The sequence below is a fragment of the Bombyx mandarina genome, chromosome 22, assembly GCF_030267445.1.
Source record: "Bombyx mandarina strain Sakado chromosome 22, ASM3026744v2".
Classification (NCBI taxonomy): domain Eukaryota; kingdom Metazoa; phylum Arthropoda; class Insecta; order Lepidoptera; family Bombycidae; genus Bombyx; species Bombyx mandarina.
Window position 1 is genome coordinate 13,404,176 of NC_143228.1, and position 26,438 is coordinate 13,430,613.

Here is a 26,438-nt window from a genome sequence, read left to right on the forward strand (position 1 = left end):
CATTGTGAGTATGTTATTATATTTACCTATAGATGAAAGTATGGCTTAACTTCATATATTTTATCATACTTTCCTCTTATAGTAAGTACGTGAAACACATAGGCATCGAAAGTGCAATGAAAATAATATTAATAAAAAAATTTTTAAAGGAATATATTGAGGAAGGAGTCCAAGATCAGAGCCCTGACTGGGTTCAGAACCGAAGTCTTGCATGGTTGAGGGTCGAAGCCCTCAATCAATAAAAGTCGAGAATGCAAATCATAAAATAACGCCCGAGTTATATAAATCGTTGCTAAGTTACGTACGTATCAAGATATCAAGTACGCATGCGCTAAGAAAATTGAAGCATGCGTGTCAATTTATTAAAACATGTACATACAATCGGGAGTTTTAGTCGCACTTTCTTCCCTGAAAGTTGAGATATCGAGCTTTCGATTCTCATATTATTTGCGTTTTATTATATGCTGTTGCGATGCGACTTTCGGTGATCACAGACTGTTGGAGTCGTAAGCAATACGATATTAAACCGTAAAAGAAGTTTTAATTCGATTGCTTTGTCTGGTTATTGTTTACAAGTGGTCCCCCAGTAGTCGAAATTCGACTATAATTAATTGAAATTATAAGTTTGAACATTATTATGGTTCTATTTTCAAAGACTATTATACTTCTATAATCGCAGATTTCGTCAAGACTACACTATCGACAAATAATAATAGACAAACAATATTCATCTATTCTCAATTTGACCACAGACTTTAAGCAATAACAAAAGTTTGACAAAAAATGAAGGGTAGGTATTTATATATGTGTGCTGTATCAAATACATGGTAGTGTGTGTAATGTTTTTTTTTATTGTTTTAATGTATGTTTTACGCATAATTAAAAAAAAAAAATTATTCTGCACTCCTTCTCTATATTCTCTATAAAAGTGGAAAATTTCATACTCCTCCGTCCGCGCAATTTTCGTAAAAAGGGGTAGAAAGTTTTTGCTTCACGTATTAATGTATAGATGATAATCTTAATATTAATATAATATTTAGTATAATCTTCTAATCTCATATAATCTTCTATCCTCCTACAGTCGATCGCTCATTGCTAAGCATCGTGATGCGCCCGCCTGTGATCTTTTTTGTTAATATAAAATTATTATTATTTTTAAATCAATTTTTAAAATAAGTTACCCTCAATTTAAAATTCGGTTCAACAGCTAATTACTAATGAACGAACGGTTCAGTATTAAGTTCTCTCGCGAGCGACCTTAATTAAGTTTTAAAGAAGCCGTAATTAATTAACGTTTCCCGAAGCGTTTTCATTTTAAATATTTTGAAGTCGAAGTTATAAATACAATTTCTGAATACCAGGCCACTCATGTTTCCATTACCGTGCGAATGAATACCTTCAAGTTAATTAAAACTTTTACCGTTTAATTTCGCGTTTTTTTTAAATTGTCATTATAATATTATTTCTGAAGTTTCGATTTTTTTTATTGCTTAGATGGGTAGACGAGCTCACAGCCCACCTGGTGTTAAGTGGTTACTGGAGCCCATAGACATCCACAATTTAAATGCGCCACCCATCTTGAGATATAAGTTCTAAAGTCTCTAGTATAGTTACAACGGCTGCCCCATCCTTCAAACCGAAACGCAGTTTTCGTGGCCACGGACGACTAAGGTGTTATTCGGCGACATTTGAATATTTTGTCAAATGGTCCACTGAGTTTCTCGCCGGATCTTCGGAGTGGGTCGCGTTTCCAATCCGGTGGTAGATTCTGCGAAGCACTGCTCTTGCTAGGGTTCGTGTTAGAAATACCCTCAGGTATGAGCCCCATGAGCTCACCTACTAGTTAAGGTAACGCTGATATGGTATCTATAGACCAACAGATTAGGTAGAAAAAAAAACTTACATTTAGTTGTGGGGTGCCTTAAAATGTCACTCATTTTACGTACTAGATATTCGTATATATGTACTTCCAGTGCTTCCTTGCACTCGGTGTACTAAAGTTTAGTGCCTCTAAACGTGTCCTCCGATTGAAATTAGTTGCTAAGCATCCCACAAGAACACGTTACATGTCGTGAAACTGGAAAGGCCTCCGGGCCAGTAATCTTTCAATCATAAAAAAAAAACAAGAACACGTAAATGTGTTTACTATCATAAATAACGAAGATAAAAAATTCAGGTTTTATTTATTTATTTTTGTTAACATACGTTGAAGTATTTTACAATTTAAAAATTATTGACTGAAATCTTCTGAACTCTTCCATGGTTTATGCCGTGAACTTCAGAAGCGCATTTAAAATTTATGTTTACGGTTCTAACTACTTTTGACAAAAAATAAAGGCTTTTCAAAAGTTCAGAGTGTAAGTCTCGATTATAAAATTTCATTTACAGCATCTGATCATTTTATGGCTGATTAAATAACTTTTGACCGATACGATACGAATAGATACTGTTTTAGCTTAAACAGCTTACGTTCACAGCTCACGTACTGAACCCACTGAACTAATGAATACTACAACATCTAATAAGATTAGTGGTTTTAAATTTCAAGAAGACAAAAGCTTCATTAGACTTTCTAATTATGAATATCGTCATCGGCGGAGTGTTTTGTGCCATATTCGCGAATCGTAGACATATACATAATATAATAAAAAATATTTTTATTTTCTAATCACGCATTTATTTTTAATTTTGTGATAACTACCGCTTATTAATACGTTATTAGCTTCAGACGTATGTATGTTTGTAACGGAATATTTGAACATGATTTTGACCCCCTTTAAAACGTCGGATTAACTCGAAATTTGGTTTTAAAAAAACTAACAAAATACGCTTTTATAGAAAATCCAACTAAAAAATAAAAAATAAATTTTAATAAATTTGAATTAAAAATAGTGTAAGAAAAAACAATTTTATTGTAAAAAAACGTGTTCATTCAAATTTATTAAAATTTATTTACTATTTTAAGTTGAATTTAGATTTTTTTTTCGGAATATGTCATCAGCTGGATATTCAGTGGTTCGACGCCTAATTCCTCTAAAGTCTCAATTTCCATAGATTTCGCAAACGGTATAATGGTGCAGCCACATTTACGCGCTCCAATTCGCGTCGAGCGATTCGACAATAAGCGAACCTATTGTCCACATTTGCGTCCACAAAATCGCAATGAGTTACAACCCGAACGTTCGCGTGAATTATCATTATAAATCCATATAAAAACATCAATCATTACAAATATTTCGTAATAAGAATGTAGGTAATAATGGAGATTTTAGACTTTTTTTTTACTATGCTGATAGCTTTGAGAGGCTATTTCAGCGTCGCGCTAACATGTAGGTGAGCTCGCGGGGCTCAAACCGCAGTGTTGCTAACACTGGCCCTAGCAAGAGCAGTGCTTCGCAGAATCTACCACCGGATCGGAAACGCGACCCACTGAGAAGATCCGGCAAGAAACAGACTACTATTAATGTGTAGTGTTGTTCGTAAAAATTTACGGCAACTTTGAGCGATCGACACACGCACGCACGCAGTGTAGTCGCGCGAACAAACTTTTTTACGATAAAACCCTTTGAAATGGAACTATTAAGCAACAATATCGCCACAGGCACGACTGTACGACCGAGCACACGCTAATTTTAGCATACAAATTGCCGCATTATAGGACATCGTATTTTTACTCTTACACTATAAAATATTAAATAAGAATCTTGCGTTCCCGTGTCTGTTCAAAAATAATACGATAAATAAAATTTATTCTAAGTAAACAATTCAAGCTGATTACTAATTAATTAATTCACCGCAGACCGAGTGCTTCAGGCGGCGCCTATAAATTGTTTTATTATTAAAATCTCTCTCAGACTTCGATTTTATACAACCAGGAACGATTAATTCAAGCCAGCCCGAAACCGTTTATGAGAGATGATACATTTGTTTCAGAGGCGCTTCGTTTAAAATCAAAAAACATTGAAGAAAATACAGTGAACAAGAAAAGTTGGCTATTTGTCTCACCGTAAATAAAGTCAAGGCGATAATGCAACATGGGTGGCTATCAATTTCAGTAGGGTAATATTTTTCAAATAGGAAGCATCCATAAACTCATTGGTAAGATGCCCGACAGCTCGTATGGAGTTATAGTAACATTAAAACTGCAAATCACTTAGACAATTGAACGAAGTTGCTTACCTGGTGCTAAGTAGTTATTGGAGCTCATAGACATCACAACTTAAATGTGGTTCCTCGGTTTGAGACATGAGATGAAAGTCTCAATATTATTGCATAGCGGTCGTCTCACCCTTCAAACCAGAATGACTGCTTTGGAGCATTAGATAAGATGGACGTACCTACTCATTCTAAACGAACTACATATTGAAGAACTTAGCTTCCTGTCTAAAGTTTACGTAAATCGTTAATGAAAAAATAACCGTTCTATTCATATCTGTTCATAAAGTATTTATAACTACTGATACCATGCACCCCACGCTTTTTTTACAGTTTAATATTTCTTTGTATACACTATTTTTAATTCAAAATTATTAAGATTTATTTTCTATTTTTTAGTCGGATTTTCTATAAAAGCGTATTTTGTTAGTTTTTAAAAATATTATTTGTTTTTTTATTTTTTAGTTGAATTTCAATTTTTTCAATTATTATTTTGTAGTTTGATTTTAATATTTAACTGTCATCGGTCCTTAAAAAGTATACTAAATTTCGAGTTACTCCGACGTTTTGAAGGGGGCCAAAATCATGTTCAAAGTTTCCGTTACATACTAACATACATACGTCTGAAGCTAATAAAAAGCGTATTAAAAAACCCCAATAAATACGTAATGAAACCGTAAATATGATTTAAATCTGAACTACGAGATATAGTAGACGACGTAGTATTTTTTCGATCCCTCAAGAAGGTTAGGGATTGTCTCATGTATAATTTATCATACAAACATGACGGATACATATACACGTTTTTTGTAATCTTCAAAAGTGTTGCGATAAAAATTAATGACTCAAGACTATACTTGTTTTTTGTTTTCTCGTATGAATTTATTTCTCGTGAAACTTTTGTAAGTGGTATTTCAATTTTACATATACTACATGTGAATTTAAATGTTAAATCAATATCTTTCGTCGTCGATCGAAAAGTGCTGTAACTTTTTAATACTCATGTGGCGATAAAACGAATAGTTGTTGATTTATTATTTCTTAAAATTCAACTCTTAATAGTGTCGGTAATAAAAAGAAGTTTTAAGGGCGATGTCGCGAGCTTTAGAAAAAATATTTATAAAGTAGTGGACCTATTTGAAGTAATAATGACGATGATAGTGAATCTATAACATGATACTCACGTACAAATTCATTATTGAAGAAGTAGTCTGGGAATTATACTTTAAAAAAAAAAAAATTTAAAATGATGATTATTCGACTTATGGAAATTCTAAATTTATTTTCGAACTATCATTAATGTCATATATATCTAAACTATGATTTCGTTGGATAATAAAATCAGATTCCATGGAAATTATAATGAAACGCGTTGTGCCTACTCACACACAACGCGATTATTCTCAGGCTTTTCTGAAATGGATACAAACTTCTTTGGAGCACGCAATTTTATTAACATTCGCGTGTCTCGAGCACTCATCGAAATTGAGCTTGCAAACGATAGCGTGTAAGTAAACAAACACACGACTGTAACAAGAAAACAGTTTTTTTGGCTCTCGTATCGCCTTTTATAGTAAAAGCATGAAATACACACTTTTCTTCTTTGTCTCCACCTTATCCGACTAGGCAGGCTCGGCACAGCGAATTTTCTATTCCATTCTCCTCATCTCAACACTGACTCCTCTTTCTTTCATATTGTCATTAACACTATCCATTCATGTCTTCTATAATAATATACACAATAAAATTTTAAAATATACACAGCTGTTGGTTATAAATATTGGTTAGTAATTCAGAATATTCGTTTTTTTAATCAAACTTCTTAATTAATGTAGGTTTTATTCATCGATTTTTTAAGAAGGTTCATTTAAAACTTACCTTAGCTTACATGAAGTCGTCGTGGCCTAAAGGATAAGACGTCCGGTGCATTCGTGTTGAGCGATGTACCGGTATTCGAATCTCAGACGGGTACCAATTTTTCTAATGAAATACGTACTCAACAAATGTTCACGATTGACTTCCACGGTGAAGGAATAACATCGTGTAATAAAAATCAAACCCGCAAATTTATAATTTGCGTAATTACTGGTGGTGGGACCTCTTGTGAGTCGTTTCGGTTTGAAGGATGGGGCAGCCGTTGTAACTATACTTGAGACCTTAGAACTTATATTTCAAGGTGGGTGGCGCATTTACGTCGTAGATGTCTATGGGCTCCAGTAACAACATAACACCAGGTGGGCTGTGAGCTCGTCCACCCATTTAAGCAATAAAAAAAAATAAAAAAAAAACATTAACCTAAGACTTAACCCAAAGACAACTTGGTGCATTCAACATAATTGTGTGACGTAACCAGGGTGACGTGTTATGACTTTTAGACCCTTTGTAAATTACTTTTGCAAACACTTTTTTTCCATACCTATTCGCTAGTAGCCTCAAAGGCTATAATCCAGCTACACCCACCCGCACGGGTAGGTGAGCTCACGGGCTCAACCTGAAAGATATGGCTAACAATTGACTTGGATCAAAATTTACTACCGGATCAGAATCGCGAACAATTGAGAAGATCTGGCGAGAAACTCAGTGGGCTGTCTATGGGTTAGTTCGCTCGTCGACCTCTTCGCCGTAATCTGCGAGTTCGACGAGGACGGTGACCAATTCTTCCCGCTATGAGCGCATTGTCACATATCGAGCATGGCGACATTCTTGCTGAGGTTTCCAAAAGAAACGAAGCCAGAGCTGCCGTAGAAAAAAAAACTTTTCCAATGTTTCCAAAAATGTAAAAACCCTAGAGGGCGCTAAAATGCGAAAACTTATTTGAATGCGAATTCCATTAAACGACCTTACCTACGCCATCTATTTGTAGTAAATAACACTAAAAGAACCTACAAAATGACAAACCATTTCCAACGATCATCACTAGATGGCGCTTTGTTAAACTATATCAATGTGATACTTAAACTATTTTTTATGATTGAAGGGTTACTGGTGGCCCGGAGGCCTTTGCAGTTTCACCAGGACAGGTGGGCGAGCAAAGGCTCAGCCAAGAGGGGTGGGATATGCCACCAACTGCCCGAGCAAGAGCAGCTGCTTCGCGAATGAATCTACTACCGGATCGGAATCACGACCCGCTGAGAAGATCCATCGAGAAACTCAGCGAGCTGAGGCATGGGTTAGATTGTACGTCGAACTCTTGGTCGAGTTCGACGAGTACGGTTACCGGGGTCTCTAAGTTGTTCCTAGTGTTAGAGCTGAAGGCGTCTAAAGCAAATGTTATTGGATCTGATGGATCCGTAAGGACGTGTCTAGGGCGTCGACATTGACTGGCTCCTACGTGATCAGGATTCTCTACTTTTCTATTATCTATTTTTTATTTTAGTAAGATATACCATTCTCCGATCTGTTCAGACGGTAAACGTATGCTTATAAATACAGTTTCCTAAGGTCAATTCAAGCCTCCATACTCAGATCTATTTCTAGATATAGGTATGATATATGATAGCAGAACAGAATGGCTCTGTCAGAGATTTTTTAAATCTACTTTCGGTAAGTTTATTTGTCGTAAAATTATTCAAAAGTAGTTTAGGTAAAAAAAAAAAAAAAAAAAAAAAAAAAAAAAAAAAAAAAAAAAAAAAAAAGGTATATATGTAATAACTAGCGTTCGCTCAGTGATCGAAAATCAAACGTCGATTCACTGACACTACAACATTCGAATTCATTCTATTTTATTTTGCTTTGAAATTTAAAAATAAGAATGATAATATTTGTTCCTTTTAAAAATGGAATGCAAATAATCAGAGTTGCCACATTTACCTACGCTGCAAGCCTGCGGTTACGCGCCAATTAAGAAATTTTACATATTATCATTAACCGAGTAATTTGCAAAAAGAAAACTTAGAGGTTTTGTATTTAATAATTATTTTGAAAATTAGTGAAGATTCGTGTTTCAACGTAACTAGAAGGAGCGACCGACCCAATGTGATTAGGAGAACAGTAGTCATGATCATATTCCGGGACACAATCCAACAAAATCGCATATGCAAGAAATAATGTTTGCTCATCATGTGGGCTTGGACAATGCGAGTAGGTACTGTAAGTTCCGGGAACTGTTCCGACTCTTCATAAACATGGACTACACCACAGTACTAAGGCTATTCATGTATTTATTTGTGTGAATTACCAAGTGCTGGGTTCAATTTCTTTTGGTTTCATATGATGAAAATGTTATAGTTACTTCAAAAAGTGTAGATGTGAGAGTATTGCAAGTCGATTGAAACATCGCATCAAGAGGAAAATGTTTGGGAAAACACGTAAGTACATTAATACGGATTAAATTTTTTGATTGTAAAAAATAAATGGGGCGACTATATTCGGTTTAGTAATTTTTTTAAAGTACATATATACATTCGATTTTATATTATAATTATGAATCTTAGACTTAGTTTGGAATACATTTTTAGATATAACTTTTATTTGTGTATTTAAGAATAGAACGATAAAACGAATCAAAATTTGAAGTTCCAAAGTAGTTGTTTATTTAAATAGGAAAACAGCTGACAGAGAGGGTCTAAAGAACCTTCTCGATGAAAACCGTCTCTACTTTACCAACAGTACCAAGTAGATTGACGCGTTGACATTTTAAAAAGAGTGACCTAAAAATTAAATTATTATTCTATAAACTATAATTATATCTACGGATGCGCGTACTTTAATGCTTTGACGCAAGTTTTTTTTTTATTGCTTAGACGGATGGACGAGCTCACAACCAACCTAGTGTTAAATGGTTACTGGCGCCCATAGACATCTACGACGTAAATGCGCAACCCACCTTGAGATATAAGTTCTAAGGTCTCAGGTATAGTTACAACGACCGCCCCATCCTTCAAACCGAAACGCATTACTGCTTCGCGGCAGAAATAGGCGGGGTAGTGGTACCTACCCGTGCGGACTCACAAGAGGTCCTACCACCGGTAGAGCAAGTGTCCATCCAGTGTCCATCCACACCAGTGTGACAATTTACGTATGATACGATAATTTACAATGATACATTTAAATCTCGAATAATATTTGAAGTCAAACGAGAAATCTGCAAATGCTTAAATATTTCAACCGAATAGATCATTGAACGACTCCAAGCAACATTATCTTGTAAGCTACAAAGTAAATTAACCAGTGCGTTAAGTATTAAGTACTATTATGTCACGTCACCTTCACAAACATGAAAAATTACGTGTGAAGGTCAGTTTGACTCGAAACTTATACAAACACTACACTCGCTTCATCAACATAACGATGTTTGACTAGCTTTCGACCATATTCTTCTTAAATAACTATTTTGTATTCTTTTTTTCTATGACGTCATGGACATAGGTTAAAAGCTTTCCTGTCAATAAGCGCTCGTGTTTTTCCACACGCTTCATTCGAGTGGATTATTATTCTAGTCTGGATAGTCAATAAAGGTTTAGAAGCAAAGCAATTCTATTAAAACCATGCACATATGTTAATTTGGATGACGTTTTGACATAGGTTTTTACTGGTGGTAGGACCTCTAGTGAGTCCGCGCGGGTAGGTACCACCACCCTGCCTATTTCTGCCGTGAAGCAGTAATGCGTTTGGGTTTGAAGGGTGGGGCAGCCGTTGTAACTATGCTGAGACCTCAGAACTTATATCTCAAGGTAGGTGGCGGTATTTACGTTGTAGATGTCTATGGGCTTCAGTAACCGCTTAACACCAGGTGGGCCGTGAGCCGTCCGCCCACATAAGCAATAAAAAAATCACGGATCACGAGGATCCCACGAGTTACTATTTGAAGCCGTTGTTTTTCGTATGTGTATGGAACTGTGTGTATTCATCCACAGTGCATTTACAGAGATCGCTTTTGCAACCCGAGCTCTAGAACATGTCCTTCTTCAAACAAGGTATGCGGAGAGTCCTCAGCAGTACACAGCGACACACATAGACGCCCTCCAATCCCTACAATCCGCCTCCCCGCTTTTGCAGGTTAACCTAGCTCCGTGGTTCGTGAGGAAAGTCGAACTACATGACGACCTGGGCCTCGATTCGAGGCCCTTTCCGATCATTGCTGCCTTCATAGGCAGCGTCGAAAAGGTACTTCGATTGTTGTTACAACCTTTTATACAGTTTAATCTTGTACTTATTATTTCCGATGCTTTGAATATTAAGTTTATGTGGTCATCATCGAGGACGATTAACTTTAATCATGTCTATAGCTAGGAAAATCGAAAAATAACATAATCCATTTAATCAGTTTTCAAAATGTCGAATTTCCTTTTGTTCAACTTCCACGTTTTTGTCATTCTTATATAATATTGCTCCACGAAATGATGATCCCTAAGAATGTAATATATTATGTATTAGTGTTTTATTTTTTTATTTTTATTAAGTTCTTGTCTAGATTGTAAATTGTTAATTAATTAGATTGTATTCTTCTACCCACTCATTTAAAGCTTTCCTTCGTTAAAAACGGTTAGCTGGTAGAAAACTCAATTGTTGAGTTAAGCTCGCCATTTTTTATATCTTACGCAATTACTGTAATATTAACTGTGTGTACAATAAATAATAAAGAATGTTCTATTTTGAAACGATGTTGAAGGTTCGCTTGATCTGTCATATCTTGCTGTTCAAGCTTAAACGCATGTTTGATTTACGTTACACAGAACGTTACACGTTACACGAATGTCGATCCCATAGACACAGCCCACTGAGTTTCTCGCCGGATCATCTCAGTGGGTCGCGTTTCCGATCCGGTGGTACATTCTGCGAAGTACTGCTCTTTCTAGGACCAGTGTTAGCAATAGTTCCGGTTTGAGCTCCGTGAGCTCATCTGCACGCTAGGGTGAAGCTGATAGCGGCATCTAAAACATGCCCGTCAATTAAACGATGCAATAAGGAACGTGTAAGCACAATTATACAAATATCAAACAGAAATCGTATTACAGAAATAACAAATTAATAATACATATTTACAATTTATTTTCTGTTGAATTTTTACAATGTAGAGAACTATTTCAAACATAACTACAGCTAGTATACTCCGACATCTCGTATTTCATCGAAGCTTAGGCAATAAAAGATAATAATTATTGTTGAAGACGAATCAATATTTGATCGATGTTCGTTTGAGAATAACTGAGCACAAACATTACTCGCTCGGCTAATTAAAAGGGAAATTACCCACCTTTTTAGAATATTATTGCCTTTTCGTGACGCGAGTGCTACGACTCACCTTGAGGCATGAGGTTTCCGAGTCGATTTTTTTTAATAAAGCTTAACCTACATATTTAAAGTATAACGGATCATTATTTTGCGGTAGAGATGGGCAAGACGGCGAATAACAATAGTGTGGGCACCCAGCAGGTCTTTCTAACAGTAGAATTGGTGTTATTAGAACTATGTGCAGAACCATAAGAGTCTACAAAAAGTTGCATGGGGAACCCTAAAGCCATATTTACATTATGCAGTCCATATAATCTAAGCACAGCGATGATGGTACTCATACGTTTCTCGTGACTACGCGAATTATCAACAAAAAAATATAATGTTAGTGCAATTAATACTGTGTACTGTTGTGGCGTTATGGCTGTTATCGCAGAGATACAAGAAGAAGGAGATGATGAAAGTATGGGAACAGTTGAAGAACGATTACACAGCTTTGCCACTCATAGGGCACGCTTATATGTTCTTTGGATCTCAGGAAGGTAGGCTTAATAGTGTAGTTTTAAAACTTGAAGACTCCGACATTATCTCTAAATTATCTACCTATACAACTCTGACTAAAACAAATCATCTTTGAGAGGACTGGAGGAACAACATTAATTTTGCATTCACTATTAAAAGAGGATATAAAATCGAATATTCTTAATTTTTTTATGAACAGTTTAAGACTTAGAAATAACTTTTTAAGACACGTAGTTCAGTCAAAAAAATTGGGATAAAATTACCGTTTTACATACAAAATGTAATACCTATATAGGTCAAAGATTTTATCAAAATCAGTTTAAAACTTCACCAGCGTGTTTTTTTCTTTTTTCTTTTTTATTGTCCTTGTAGGCACACGAGCATACGGCCCACCTGATGGTGAGTGGTTACCGTCGCCCATGGACTTCAGCAATGCCAGGGGCAGAGCCAAGCCGCTGCCTACCGCTAAAAGGAGCTTTTGAAGGAACGACGAAAAGGCCGATTTGAAAATCATTCCGTCCTGACTTGAGCGTTTTTAATCTTTAAGCATAAAGGCCTATAACTAAAACATTTAAACGAGGACAAACATGTCTGTATATATGTTTATACGTTCTGTAACCATCGATCCAATTTTAAACTATCTCTGTTATTGATAAGCTTCTGTTTAATAAAATTTAAGATTTAGGATTACGTACGAGTGAGAGTTAATATATCTCCGTATTAGTAGTAAGTAGCGACCCGCCCTCGCTTCGCTTATGGAACTGTAATTTATTATTGATAACAGTATTTCTCCACTCTTTAATAGATGTTATTATATATATAAACCTTCTTCTTCAATCACTCTATCTATTAAAAAAAACTGCATCAAAATCCTTTGCGTAGATTTAAAGATTTAAGCATACTTAAGGATATAGGGACAGAGAAAGCGCCTTTGTATTATACTATGTAGTGATTCGAAAAAACTAATTAAAAATCCGGGATTGTTATAGAACGAATGAAAACGTTTCAACGTCTCGGGAAAGAGTCTACGGAGCGCGGAGGCATAATGTCTCTCTGGCAGGGTAGCCGACTTTACGTCAGTAAGTATTTGCCATGAATTATACCAACTTTAGACACAGACACATCAGCTCGGGCACCTGTCTGTAATTGCAACATTTCAAGTTGAAAATTCTAAACCATATTTGGTTCTTTTAATTCACTTACCTTCACATATACCTAAATATCTATACGTAAAAATATTATTGGTCTCCATGTTTTAAATACAGTTTTTGGGTCAAAGTCAAATCTCCTACGAGATGCTCGTGTGATTGTCAGCTGATTTAAAACAATAAAAACTTTTTCTAATTTCAGTGATATCAGAACCTGTTATGGCGGAGTACGTCCTCAAAACTTGTTTAGAAAAAGACGATATCTTGAAATGTTCCCGGTTCCTCGTCGGAAACGGAAGCGTGTTCGCTCCAGGTAATAAATAATAAATACAATACAAAAACTATTAAAGGGTAATTACAATTTCGTTTCTTCATATTTGGCTTGTGATTATACACGCATAATTAGTCATATATTATAATGAAAGGATTTAGTGAAGTCAATCATGAGTTAATTAATTAATCAATCAATAATTACAGAGAAAGCTTGTCGTCGAGGTTACGAACTTCGTTTGTGTTTACAATTAACTTCCGTGATGAAGAAATTTCATCGTTTACTTAAACTCAAAGCTGGAAAAACTCTTTGGATCAGTATAAATACTGTAGAGCGTATTGTAAATTATAAGTCCGCGTGGGATAGGCGCAGTTACCCTACGTATGTACCGCGAATCCTTCATACTCACGCCCTACATGACACAAAACGTGATAACGAAATCTCCCATTTCGTAATAAAAATCCTCCACCACCAATACTTACCTACTCCCCTGAAAAACAAAACCGGACTACAATACCCAAGAAACATCGCGATCAAGATAAACAAAACAATGTTTTTTATGATTTTTATCGGCTTAGTTATTAAAAAGATTACAGCTTCTTAAACTTAATTGTATTTTCATATTTTTTTTCCTACTTATTGGCTGGTAGCCTGAGGGGCTATTTCAGCTTCTCGTGGATGGGTTTTTTCATTAACAATTACTTAGTTTGGTAGTTGAAGGATTCGTTAGTGCAAGTTCTAGAATTCTCGAAACCGTTGGATAATACAGGAAACGACATATTTATTCATTGGTGGTACTTTTAATGTCGATTTTTGTTCTTACAGTTTCAATATGGCGTCCTCGTCGTAAAATCTTAGCTCCGACCTTCAGTCCTAAGAACCTAACACACTTTGTGGACATCTTCTCAAAACAAAGTTCTCATATGGTCAAATATCTTGGGAAAGCTGCAAAGACAGGGAATTTTTCAATATGGAAATACATAAATACATATTCTATGGATTCGATATGTGGTAAGATTTCAAATAATTATTATTAATTTATTTTCTCACATGGCCCAACTGATAGCGAGTGCTTACTGTTGCTCATGGACACTAAAGCCGCGAGAGCGCCTCAAACTTAGTGCCCACCAATCAGGGTTCTTTTCAAATCACGTTTATATCACGTATATAGCCATAGCGTTGTTAGCATTCCATCGCGGAAGTTATTCCTGAGCACGATATTACCAAAAATGGTGGTAAAAGGGCGGGTAGCGTAATTTGAACACCGGCTTAGTTGCCTCACTCGGTATTGGAAGCTGAGTGTCTTATCCGTTATGACACAAAAGATACGTTTGCTAAAAAATGCAAATGTGAATTTAAATGGAATTTCAGTCTCGTTTCATGGCATATTCAGGTGCATCTATATTTTGCATCAGCAAAACTGGTACTCCCGATTTCTCTATGAGTTTATATGAAAGCACAAAATAATTTGAATCTCAGCGGAATATGTAGTGCTCTGTTCTGTGTAGGTATCTATCAACGATTGTACCTACCTACCTATTGACAAATACTCGGAATACTCCTTTATTTCTACTTGGAATTATTTCAAAATATTAATGTCGATTTTGTTGATGGGATACTTTGCTTTTGGTACAACACATCGCCGCGATCTAGTTTATGCAAACTTTCATAAAATACAACAGAGTATTCGTTGGCTAATTACTTTAGTTATCAACAAATTAACAAATTTACTAGTTTTTTAAAATAAAAGAATTACACAAGAAACCTTTTTTTCAGGAAAATGTAATGTGTTTCATTATTATTAACGAGAGCGAATCAGCGCATCAAGGATTATTTAATTAATGATTCAATTGCAAAATACCCTTTATTCAGACGTTTAAAAACTTTTTCAACTCTTTTAATGAATTCTTTTAATTTATTACATACTCAAGATATGGTCTTACGATCATTCATTCAAATGTATTGATTTCAGAAACGACATTAGGAGTGAAGGTGAATGCTCAAGGTAACTCCGAGCAACCTTTCCTGAGGGCTTTCGAAATAATTTGTCGTTTGGACTCATCTCGTTTCTGTCAGCCGTGGCTCCACAACGACACACTGTACAAAATGATGCCACAGTACCAGCAGCATAAGGATTCCAAAGATTTTCTTTGCAATTTCATTGACCAGGCATGTAAATACTTTCCTGTACAGTAATGATACTAAAATTTCTATGGGGAATCCCCTTTTTTCCTTTGTGTCTTAAATAAAACTTAATGTTTTGTTGGATGATGTTAACTGTAAAAGTGATTCAATCTAAACACGAATTAAAATTAATCTGTACTATGGACTGCAAGTTACTGTATAGCACCAATAAGCTACACATGGCGTCTTGCCATTTTTGAATGGCAATAAAAATGCATTGCGAACATAAGTACGTAATCGGTAGCCATAGGTAATTGGTGAATGTTTTTGTTAGTTTTTATTTGCAGCTTATGTTTATATTTTCTTAGTTTTTTTTATATGTAATACCTAATATTATCACTTAATTATTTAATAAATAAAAGTCAGCCCGGTCGACTTTTAACACAACTGACTTTATGCAAGTTGTGTTCACACCCAAAAGGATGCATCCAATACTGTATTCATTGTTTGTCCAGTTGTAAAAACCTAATATATAAATAAATCACAATATGAATGCGTCGAACGAAGGCGAGCTTCCGTTTCATGCTTCAAACTGGAACGATGGCTTCTTCGCGATGGAAAGTCAGAATAGTGTTATTTACTGCAAAATGTTCGTATTTACTTATAAGAATTGGAATCTGCCTACAGAAATTTAATAGTCGCATATTCACTGATTTTAACATAACGGTCATTTAAATATAAGCAAATATTTTCATTAAGCAGGTGATAAAATCAAAACGACATAGTTTGGAGGAACAAAAGGATAGCACAGAAGCAGATCAAAGTGAGTTTTAGATTATTTCCATCAAATTTAAAACAATAAAATGATAAAGCGCCAAACTCATTATTTTAAAGATATTGCCTATCTACAGATGCACATAGAAACGGCCTGAAATCATTTCTGGAATTGTTAATCGAGTCGTCAGGAGGGAATAAAGGCTACACTGATTTGGAACTTCAGGAGGAAACTCTAGTGCTTGTTCTGGCTGGTACTGACACATCAGCGGTTGGAGTAGCTTTTACATCTGTCATGCTTTCCAGGCACCAGGACGTGCAGGAGAAGGTTTACGAAGAGTAAGTACTCATTCAAATAATAGTCAAAAAAACAGCCAGATACAAATAGTATAGCCAAAGAGATTTTATTACAAGTTCATACATACTATAATGCGAAAAGACTTTTCCCCAACCTATTATTATACGGTCACGATACGGTCGCCCTATATCGGTTCCCAATAGGTGTCAATAAGATTGTTAAGCTCTCGGGATTAACGGGAATTAACGATCCACCTGTTTTTAAAGTGGTTTCTGCGCACTAAGCACGTCACAACTCCGATCTTTAGACATGAGTTCCCATGGCATTAAAAAACAGCAGCCCATCTCATGGGAACTCATAACTGCTACACTTAAGAAGGTGGTAAATGCTAAAGTCTAGTCAAGCGAAAATAAGGGTTGTAGAGGAGTGTCTTTAAGCATGCACATCTGGTTCACAAGTGACTTATGTATTTGGTACAAAGTCGCCAGCGGAGCCCATAGACATATTGAGTTATGAAGTCCATATATCAATTGTAGGTATTACATAGCGGCTGTTACAACCTTCAAACCGAAATGCAATACTGTTCCTGAAACTGCTTCTCTATTAATAGAATTAATAGACTTAACTAGAAACCGATCTTCGATCGAAGACATCATTTAAAAATGATTTAAAGACACATATTTTAATTTTCCGGTACCAGATTGAAAGAAGTCTTTGGTGATTCCGATAGACCTATAGTCGCAGATGATCTGCCCAAATTGAAGTATTTGGAGGCAGTGATTAAAGAAACAATGAGATTGTATCCCCCAGTGCCTCTCATCGTCAGGAAGGTCGATAAGGATGTGACGCTGCGTAAGTTGCTTGATGGTGAAATCATTATCAACTCTGTTTATGTTTATAATAACTTTACTAATCATAGTTCTATCATACCGCGTGAATCCGATGTTTCACGTCTCATTCGTGGTCTACGACGATGATCATTATGAGTGTGTAAAAATCCTACACGCTTTATTTAAATCCATTTATTGTACGTTAATTGAGGAGACTATTTTTAAAAAAAAACCTTTTTTTTTCTGATTCCGATAAATTTACTTCAAAACAATGTAATATGCCCGAATCCACAGAATTACCGGGCTTATTTACATAAAATTTATCTCCAGGTCTGAACCCTACGACGACACATCTCAAACCCAGTCAGTTGCTTTTTTTCACTGTTCCCCAAAACACTGATGTATGTAAACCAGATGATACCAGACTGAAAACTACATAAATCATACAGTGCAACCTTCGAATATACTTCTTTAACATTAATACCAAATTTTCTTTACAGCAACCGGAATAACTCTGGTCAAAAACTGCGGTATAGTGATCAACATCTGGGCTGTGCACAGGAACCCGCTCTACTGGGGCGACGATGCGGATATATTTAGACCGGAACGTTTTATTGACACGCCCATAAAGCACCCCGCTGCGTTCATGGCCTTCAGCCATGGCCCTAGAGCGTGTATTGGTAAGCATATTTGGACTTATGCATTATATATCCAAGGTTCAATTTACGTAGTCCTTTGACCACACCGGTCTGCTGTACTGGACGTTTTTTACCGCGATGAAAGAGCGCAAAGAATTTCTTAGATGACACCGCTTATCCCGCCAAATTTATTTGTTTAGCTGAAAAGCTTTTATAGTCTTTGAAGAAAGACCCGGGGCATACACGTGATGCTGATTGGTCGCCGTCGCTAATAGAAAAAATTTATACTTGGGACATGACAAGAATGAACTATGGGTCACCGGAACAGAACGAGGAAAAGAAACGACACACGAGACTCTACCTAACCTCTGGTAGCCTAAGGGATTATTCTAACATTTCGCAAACGGGTAGGTGAACTCACATGCTCAACGTCAGATAATTTGCTCACTAGCAACAGTAGTGCTTCGCTAAATTTATTACAACCGAATCGAAATCGCGACCCATTGAGAAGATCCGGTGAGAAATTTAAGGGTTGTGTCTTAATATAAGACGCCTATCCTAGGTTGCACGTCGAACTCTTCAACTTTTGATGAGTTCGACATTAATGCTGATGTGAAAAGCACCGAAAGTGAACTGAGAGGATCCAATAAGACATGTTTAGGATGAAGACGGCTTTGCGTTACCTCGTCGTCTGGTTCAATTATGTAAATATAAATGAAATAAGCAGATGATTCCATCAAATTGCCTAAGCAAACATATTTCATATTTTATCTCATAAGCATATAAAATCGTCTATCCGCATTAAAACTACACAATTTCCAAAAATATTCGAAATTGAGTTAATATGCGGAATCATTTGGTATCACCAGTATTTTTCTCATAAATACTGTCAAAAGAGCATTAGTTTAGTTTTAGTTTACCTGTGTTTTGACGACTAATAACAAAATTAATACATAATTTTATCTTACTTTAAAAGACAGATAATGTAACTGGTAAAAAATAAAAAATTTATGTTGCAAAGATGATTAATATTAAAACTATCACACGTTAAACCTTTAAAACACTCTTTGAGCTTACAGTTTTAATGCGAGAAGACGAAAGGTGCTAACCGAGATTATAGACAATAACATAATATTATGAGAAATTCAGCAGGATTACCTTAAAAACAAAAATAATAATAATTACATTGTCGGTTGAATCCATCTCGCTTAATAACGTCCAATGGAACTCACATTTTTCAGGTTATCAATACGCGACGATGTCAATGAAGACGGCAACAGCCAATCTCCTACGTCATTTCCGTCTCCACCCAGCCGAGCCGACGGATCCAACATATAAACACGAAAAAAACAAGCCACTTCGCGTCAAATTCGATGTCATGATGAAAGATATGGACAATTTTACAGTGCAATTAGAACCTAGATACAAATAGATTTTATAAGTTAGTAATTTTTTTATTTTTTTTTTATTTATACAGTAATATATAAACATATGCATAAATTCTTGTAGGCGATTCCATTAAAACTGAATTCGTTTTGGTCGAAAATATTTATATGCTTATTGACTATCTCGTTTATTTTATAGAGTACGGGTGATTTATATTCCGTGACTCCTAACGATGAGATTACATTTCACTTTTTTTTTTTATTGCTTAGCTGGTTGGACGAGCTCACAGCTCACCTGGTGTTAAGTGGTTACTGGAACCCATAGACATCCACGACGTAAATGCGCCACCCACCTTCAGATACAAGCTCTAAGGTCTCAAGTATAGTTACAACGGCTGCCCCACCCTTCAAACCGAAACGCTTTACTGCTTCACGGCAGAAATAGGCATGGTGGTGGTACCCACCCGCGCGGACTCACAACAGGTCCTACCACCAGTAATTACGCAAATTATGATTTTGCGGATTTCATTTTTATTACACGATGTTATTCCTTCACCGTGGAAGTCAATCGTGAACATTTGTTGAGTACGTATTTCATTACAAAAATTGTTACCCGCCTGCGGGATTTGAACACCGGTGCATCGCTTCAACACGAATGCACCGGACGTCTTATCTGTTAGGCCACGACGACTACGACTTTTTTGCACCACACGACTATGCCGTGGCAGGGAACTGAAAGCGAAGCAAGTTTGATTTGCAACAAACGGAATCGCGGTACCACACGTGCGAGTTCACTATAAGCCCTTAATAAATGCAGATTGGCAATCGCAATTCGCTAATGTTTTCCAATGAATCCCTTAGTACTCTTATAACAATCAGGAGGTACGACTTGGTGCTACTCTAGTTACCGTGCAGCCTCTTAGATCTCTAGACCAATCGGAACGCCGACATTCAGCCCATCTGCTAAATAATACCGTCTATCATCATGTAAGGATTATTTATTTACATTAAAAATAAAACTTTTTTATGAAAAAAAAAAGAATGATTTATTTTCACGAAGCCATTTTAACTTCACATATCACAGACGAATTCTATTGATTTTAACGAATTTATATTATTAGTAATTTATGAGCACTATTTTTCAACACATAACCTTAATATTAGTCTTTACCATCTGGACCATTTTTTTAAATTATATTTAACTATTATAGTTCGTCATAAATTGCTTTTTTTAATACACGGCCTGCCTGCTTCCGAGTACAGTTTGTTCCAAAAATCGACCCTATCAATTTCAAAGCATTGTTCGAATCTCAAAGGCTCATCCAAAAACATAATTTTATTCCCGTTCACACTGTACGGATACCATTTGACACCCAAAGCGTTGTCCGGTGTTGGATTTCTGAAATATATCAAACAAGGATTTCATTATTAAACAGTGTGCTTAATGCGAATTTTGTTACGTTCCCGATAGCGTAAAAGTTAACGAATATTTGTATGGAATTAGAACGTTTGCCTAAGTTTGCCGCTAGGGGCGCTGTTCTAACTGAATACTTCGTCTTTAAAAAATTACTTACCCCGTTTTACTAAAATCAGTCCAAAGTTTCGTTACTTCGTAAATTATTTTCTTCAATCGCTCATCTCCAATCAAATGTTTGTTTATGGGATTGTAAAAGAAATAGAACAGGTCGTCGGCATGGGCTGCACCTTTTATTCCGCCCTGGCCTAACGCGTTTTTAATAAAATTCAATTCAGTTTCATAATCGAATCTGTATAAATAAATTGGATAATTGTAAACGCTGTATAAATATGGAAATCTATGGACGTTATATGCAAAATAGAGATCTGTTTGAAAATCGACAATTGCTGCTGTGTTGTCCGCTGATATTCCCTCGTCACCAAAGTAAAATCTCTTGATCCTCTCACCAAATTCCTTTAATTTCTCTTCGGAAACGGTTTGCGCTATTTCCCTAGGCACAATAAACGAAGGCTTTTCGTTCATAATTTCTTTTTTTTTTAATACATCCGCCACCATCAACACTCCTTCAGACTTATTGTAACCCAACAGTATTGGTACATTGTTAATATTACCAGACATAAACGTCTCGATTGGTTCCTCGCTCAAAAATGCTTCGACACCATCGAATTTCTTCTCTACAATCGGAACAAAATACATTGGCAGTCCTCTGTACTTTTCATCTTGCGTCCTTGTTCTGTAAGTCACGCAGGTTAGCTTGAGAGGATCAACGCTCCTCAAAAACTCCAACAAATCTTGTACATCGCTACACTCTTTACCTAATAATTTCGCAACTCTGTATGCCCTTTCCAGAGTTTTGTTTCCTATCGCCCAGTCGTTAATACAAACACCGCTTTGAGCGATTACCTTATGGAACAGACCTTTCGACATCGGTGAGAGCATGTGATACGTGACGGACGCGGCCCCTGCACTTTCCCCGAAAATTGTTACATTATCAGGATCACCGCCAAACCTTACGATGTTACCTTTGACCCATCGCAACGCGGCAACCTGATCCTTCATCCCGGCGTTGCCTGGAACTTCGGCCGTGTCTAAACTAAGAAAACCCAAAAGTTCGAGTCTATAGTTTATCGTGACCAGAACAACGTTGTGCTGAATAATGAACTCCGGGCCGTACATTCCCGAATTGCCCGAACCAGACGAGTAGCCTCCGCCGTGAATGTATACCATGACTGGTATTTTACTATCCGACTGTAAAGATCTGGTATAAACGTTTAAATACAAACAATCTTCGTTTCCTTCAATTGTTGATGAAGTACTAATGTCATATTGAGGACACACGGGTCCGTGCTCGACAGCATCAAGGACCCCATTCCACGGCTTACGAGGTTTTGGCGCCTGCAATATTGAAATTTAATTTGTAAAACGCCCATTGTTTCTTTTTTCAAACTATACACTAATTACATATTCTCATAACGTATTGGCGATTGTTTTTTAAAATTATTATAAATAAATAAATAATTTTAGTGAATGTCTAAGAAGATCATGGCTAAAAAAAAGGATAAAACGCCCGGTGTATTAATTTTGAGCGAGATGACTCTGTCGGTATTCAAATCCCAAAGGCGGAGACCATTTTTCGGACCAAACACATACATATATTGCATGTGTTCACCAATTAGGTCCCATTGTCTCAAGATGAGTGGTTGTATTCACGTTGCGACTGTAACACTAGGTAGCCCGTGAGTTCAGTAGAGCAATTAAAAAAATTCGCATAATTCCGAGCAAGACTGCACAATCAACCAACTCCGTCCACGATGTTATCATCAATTCTTATGAATTGTCAATTGACCCATGCAATTACTGGGAACTCTTAATAACTGTTGTTTTTTTCCCTACTTGGTCTCTGGTAGCATAAGGGGTTAATGCTAGATAAGATAAGCTCACGGGCTCAGCGAAACTGGCTCAAAATAATAAAATTAAGTCGTCGTGGCCTAAAGGATAAGACGTCCGGTGCATTCGTATCGAGCGATGCACTGGTGTTCGAATCTCGCTGGCGGGTACCAATTTTTCTAATGAAATACGTACTCAACAAATGTTCACGATTGACTTCCACGGTGAAGGAATAACATCGTGCAATAAAAATCAAACCCGCAAAATTATAATTTGCGTAATTACTGGTGGTAGGACCTCTTGTGAGTCCGCACGGGTAGGTACCACCGCCCCGCCTATTTCTGCCGTGAAGCAGTAATGCGTTTCGGTTTGAAGGGTGGGGCAGCCGTTGTGACTATACTGAGACCTTAGAACTATATCTCAAGGTGTGTGGCGCATTTACGTTATAGATGTCTATGGGCTCCAGTAACCACTTTACACCAGGTGGGCTGTGAGATCGTCCACACATATCAGCAATAAAAAAAAAAAAAAAAAAACAAACATAAATCACGTTTTAAGAAACACTACAAAAATAGCTTGTCTTAAATTAGTGGCGGGCTCCAGAATCAGAAACCTGATGATGTACACCGAGTTAAGGGTGATTGCTTTCTGCACCAGCCCTTAACTCTGCTGGATAGCGAGAGCTTCTTAGGAAACTAATCGAAGCTTTTCATTATCAAAAACTGCACTGACACAATTAACAGAGCAGTCATAAGTGAATCGACATGTGGCATGGCGTAGTCTCGGGGAATTTTTTATATTATTTAAATAATATAACAAATTTAGCCTTTATCGTCATGAGAAATGGTAGGCAGTAATGGCTGGTCGAGCGTACTGGCATGGTGACAATAGCCCTGTCTGCTTTTTTAATTTTCTCCTACCTATGCTCACGTGTAGGTGAGCTCACGGGGCTCAAACCGGAAGTGTTGCTAACACTGGCCCTAGCAAGAGCAGTGCTACGCAGAATCTACCACCGCATCGGAAATGCGACCCACTGAGAAGATCCGGCGAGAAACTCAGTGGGCTGTGTCTATAGGTTAATTTACTCATCGAGCCCTTCGTCACAATCGTCGGGTACGGCGAGGACGGTGACCGGTTGAAATTGATATATCGGCAATATAATGCTAGCACTCACCATTAATAAAGCGAGAACGGACCTATAAAATATGTTTAGTATTCTCGTGAGCAGTCACAAGACCAATAAATTCCTTTGGTCATATCCTTCAGTGTTAAATACTCATAATAACTTCATCCATAATAGCAGTCTTCAGTAACCCCTAAGGGCTTTTTGAATTGTCACTACTAGGCCACAGATGCAAATCAGTCTCTATCAGACACTGAGAGAGCCCAGTAGAACCCAGTCTAATATTAACCACAAGCCCTTTCTTAAATGACAGCGCAAACCGGAATAATCATCACATTGTTATATAATTCACTATATTTCGTTCAACATATTTACTGGAGTGTAAATACGTACTAAAATAGAACATCATATTAAATATTTATTTACCTGAAATCTGAGCTCTCCAATAGGTGGTTCTGCATAAGGAACTCCCTTAAAACTGTAGTATGGGGATCCATCGAGTAGGGTTTTCTTAGAGCCTCTTAGAATTCCTTGTTCAACTGTCACCAGTGGATTATCCTGAGAAGGTGCACAAACAATCGTGCATTAAAACTCACACAATCAACAGTGGTAAATTTATTTAATAGTAAATGTTTATCATGTAAAAATTACCTATTAAAACAATAAAAAAATAAAACATATCAATTAAGTATTATGCAATTGTATTATTTCATAAAACCTATGTTCTATCTGTTTACACAAGTGTTACATTTCATTGACATTCATGAATCATGATGCGGTAACAATGAAATAATATATATTATCTAAGAGGCCAGATTATTTTCACAATACAATTTCTCTACAATTCTTGGTATTTACTTGTGTTTCTCTATAAGTCTATATCAGTGCAAAGCTTCTCCTTCTACCCTTCCGCCCTGCTGCACCCTTCAAATCGAAACGCATTACTGCTTGGTGGCAGAAATAGGCAAGGTGGTGGTACCAGCCTGTGCCATCATACAGGACATCTTACCACCAGTGATTATGCAATTTATAATTTTGTGAGTTTTATTTTTGTTACACAATATTGTTCCTTTACCATAGAAGTCAATCATTTGTAAAGTAAGATATTTCATTACAAAAATCGGTACCTGGCTGTGGGATTTGAGCACCAGCACAGTCGCATCACTTGATACGAATGCACTGGGCGTCTTATCCTTTAGGCCAGCATGACTACAAAGATTGGTTGATGTTAAGATGGGTTGGTACAATTCTATTGCTACTTTCTGTCTTGAAATATTTGAAGAACTTGGTTCTTATAATAGATCTCAGGCTCTAAAAACCATTTGACACAATGTGAGTTATATTGCCTTGCTTACAAAAATAAGTGTTAGTAAAAATCAAACACTAGAAAACAATGTTATTTGGTTCTAAATCATAAAAACAATTAATGAAATAAAATCTAAAAGGGTATGTATAAATAGTATGGGAAAGTATTTCATAAAACCTTTTTTTACCTTGGCAGGGTTTACGAGGTTGGACACAACGAATGAGTTGATTTTAATATGCTGTCTAACTCCACATCTCTGAATAAGTCATCATAGTAGTTGAAAGAAAAATACATAATATAATCTTAGTGTAAAACATATATAAAATAAACTGCATCAACAAATCATAAATTGTATTTTACGAATATATTTTAATTAAAACCTGTACATATTTTTATACATTAATATTGGATTTATAGCTATTTTTCTTGTTTAAAACAAATGTTATAGTTTAAAGCATGTCACAAGTTTTTACTCAACCACGTTATGAGTAATATGGCCTTTTATTTAAATAAGCACATACACTAAAGGAAATTCATTAAAACTTTAAAAGTATGTACGGTACCTATGTAGTTCAACTTTATTTTTTTATAGAAGTACATTTTCGCCTAATTTAAAATTGTTCTATTGTTGTTTACCATATTATTTATTATTTTTGTTGAGGTAAAAAACTCCTTGAAGTGTTTCGCTCGAAGCAGCAATTTGTGTGTTCTTTTAAACAAGAACATTTATACTGAATTTTTGTAGTTTGCTGAACTTTGGACTTAATCATGTTTTGATTAATTTTTAGTCTAGTAGACGTTTGATGTATTGACGGCTGACGCTTTGTTCATTTGACTGTGATTTGACCACCTACTTCAGTGGATTTGACTTTATAAACGTTATTTTGACGTTTTTTTGAATCTTTACCTACATTTAATGAATATTTGTTTGATTCGTCCCTAATTATTATATTTTATAGATTCAGGCATAGTCAAGTTTATCGTATAAAAACTGAAATAGAAGGAAATAATTGACTATGGAATGAAATGAAATATGTATTAATTATATGTGACGAAACTGAAATTGAAAAAAATCTCAAAGATGGTCAGAATCAAAAAATTCAGTTCAATGAATGAAACCCGAAAGGGCAGGTCTAACGATTTTGTTTTATTTTCCCAAACTTGTGGACTTTTACAGATGATAAACACTTAAACAGTTAAAATTAAGCCTTTGAAGTACAGATGTAGGCACAATAGATAAAAGAAACTAAAATGAAAAAATAAAACGATTCACACAACTTTACACTTCATTTTCCCGCCAAAAGTTCCTAATCTTTTTACCATTATT

At 36.1% G+C, this 26,438-nt stretch overlaps 2 protein-coding genes and 1 long non-coding RNA gene across 5 annotated transcripts; 2 read left to right on the top strand and 1 right to left on the bottom strand.

Moving 5' to 3' along the window:
- The first annotated feature begins 385 nt into the window (after positions 1 to 385).
- Positions 386 to 7,707, top strand: LOC149500379 (uncharacterized). The gene is made up of 3 exons (XR_016325067.1): positions 386 to 790; positions 3,934 to 4,098; positions 7,133 to 7,707. It is a non-coding gene; the product is annotated as an uncharacterized LOC149500379 (long non-coding RNA).
- A 1,353-nt stretch (positions 7,708 to 9,060) lies between these two features.
- On the top strand, positions 9,061 to 19,383 carry CYP341B1 (cytochrome P450 4C1-like). 2 transcript variants are annotated; one of them, XM_089737100.1, is made up of 10 exons: positions 9,061 to 10,260; positions 12,840 to 12,929; positions 13,201 to 13,311; positions 14,095 to 14,280; positions 15,242 to 15,438; positions 16,156 to 16,216; positions 16,305 to 16,506; positions 17,166 to 17,317; positions 17,796 to 17,975; positions 19,175 to 19,383. In XM_089737100.1, the coding sequence occupies exons 2-10, from the start codon at positions 12,845 to 12,847 to the stop codon at positions 19,363 to 19,365; spliced, it is 1,365 nt and encodes a 454-aa protein (XP_089593226.1). In that variant the 5' UTR covers positions 9,061 to 10,260; positions 12,840 to 12,844; the 3' UTR covers positions 19,366 to 19,383. The 2 variants fall into 2 exon arrangements, with proteins under 2 accessions (XP_089593226.1, XP_028040208.2); XM_028184407.2 differs by lacking the exon at positions 9,061 to 10,260 and adding an exon at positions 11,230 to 11,870.
- Positions 19,384 to 20,338: 955 nt separating this feature from the next.
- Positions 20,339 to 25,953, bottom strand: LOC114250497 (juvenile hormone esterase). 2 transcript variants are annotated; one of them, XM_028184392.2, is made up of 5 exons: positions 25,748 to 25,949; positions 25,299 to 25,367; positions 24,232 to 24,363; positions 20,893 to 22,190; positions 20,339 to 20,717 (listed from the first exon to the last, which is right to left on the bottom strand). In XM_028184392.2, the coding sequence occupies exons 1-5, from the start codon at positions 25,835 to 25,837 to the stop codon at positions 20,534 to 20,536; spliced, it is 1,773 nt and encodes a 590-aa protein (XP_028040193.2). In that variant the 5' UTR covers positions 25,838 to 25,949; the 3' UTR covers positions 20,339 to 20,533. The 2 variants fall into 2 exon arrangements, with proteins under 2 accessions (XP_028040193.2, XP_028040194.2); XM_028184393.2 differs by lacking the exon at positions 25,299 to 25,367 and having other exon boundaries at positions 25,748 to 25,953.
- Between the last annotated feature and the right edge of the window lie 485 nt (positions 25,954 to 26,438).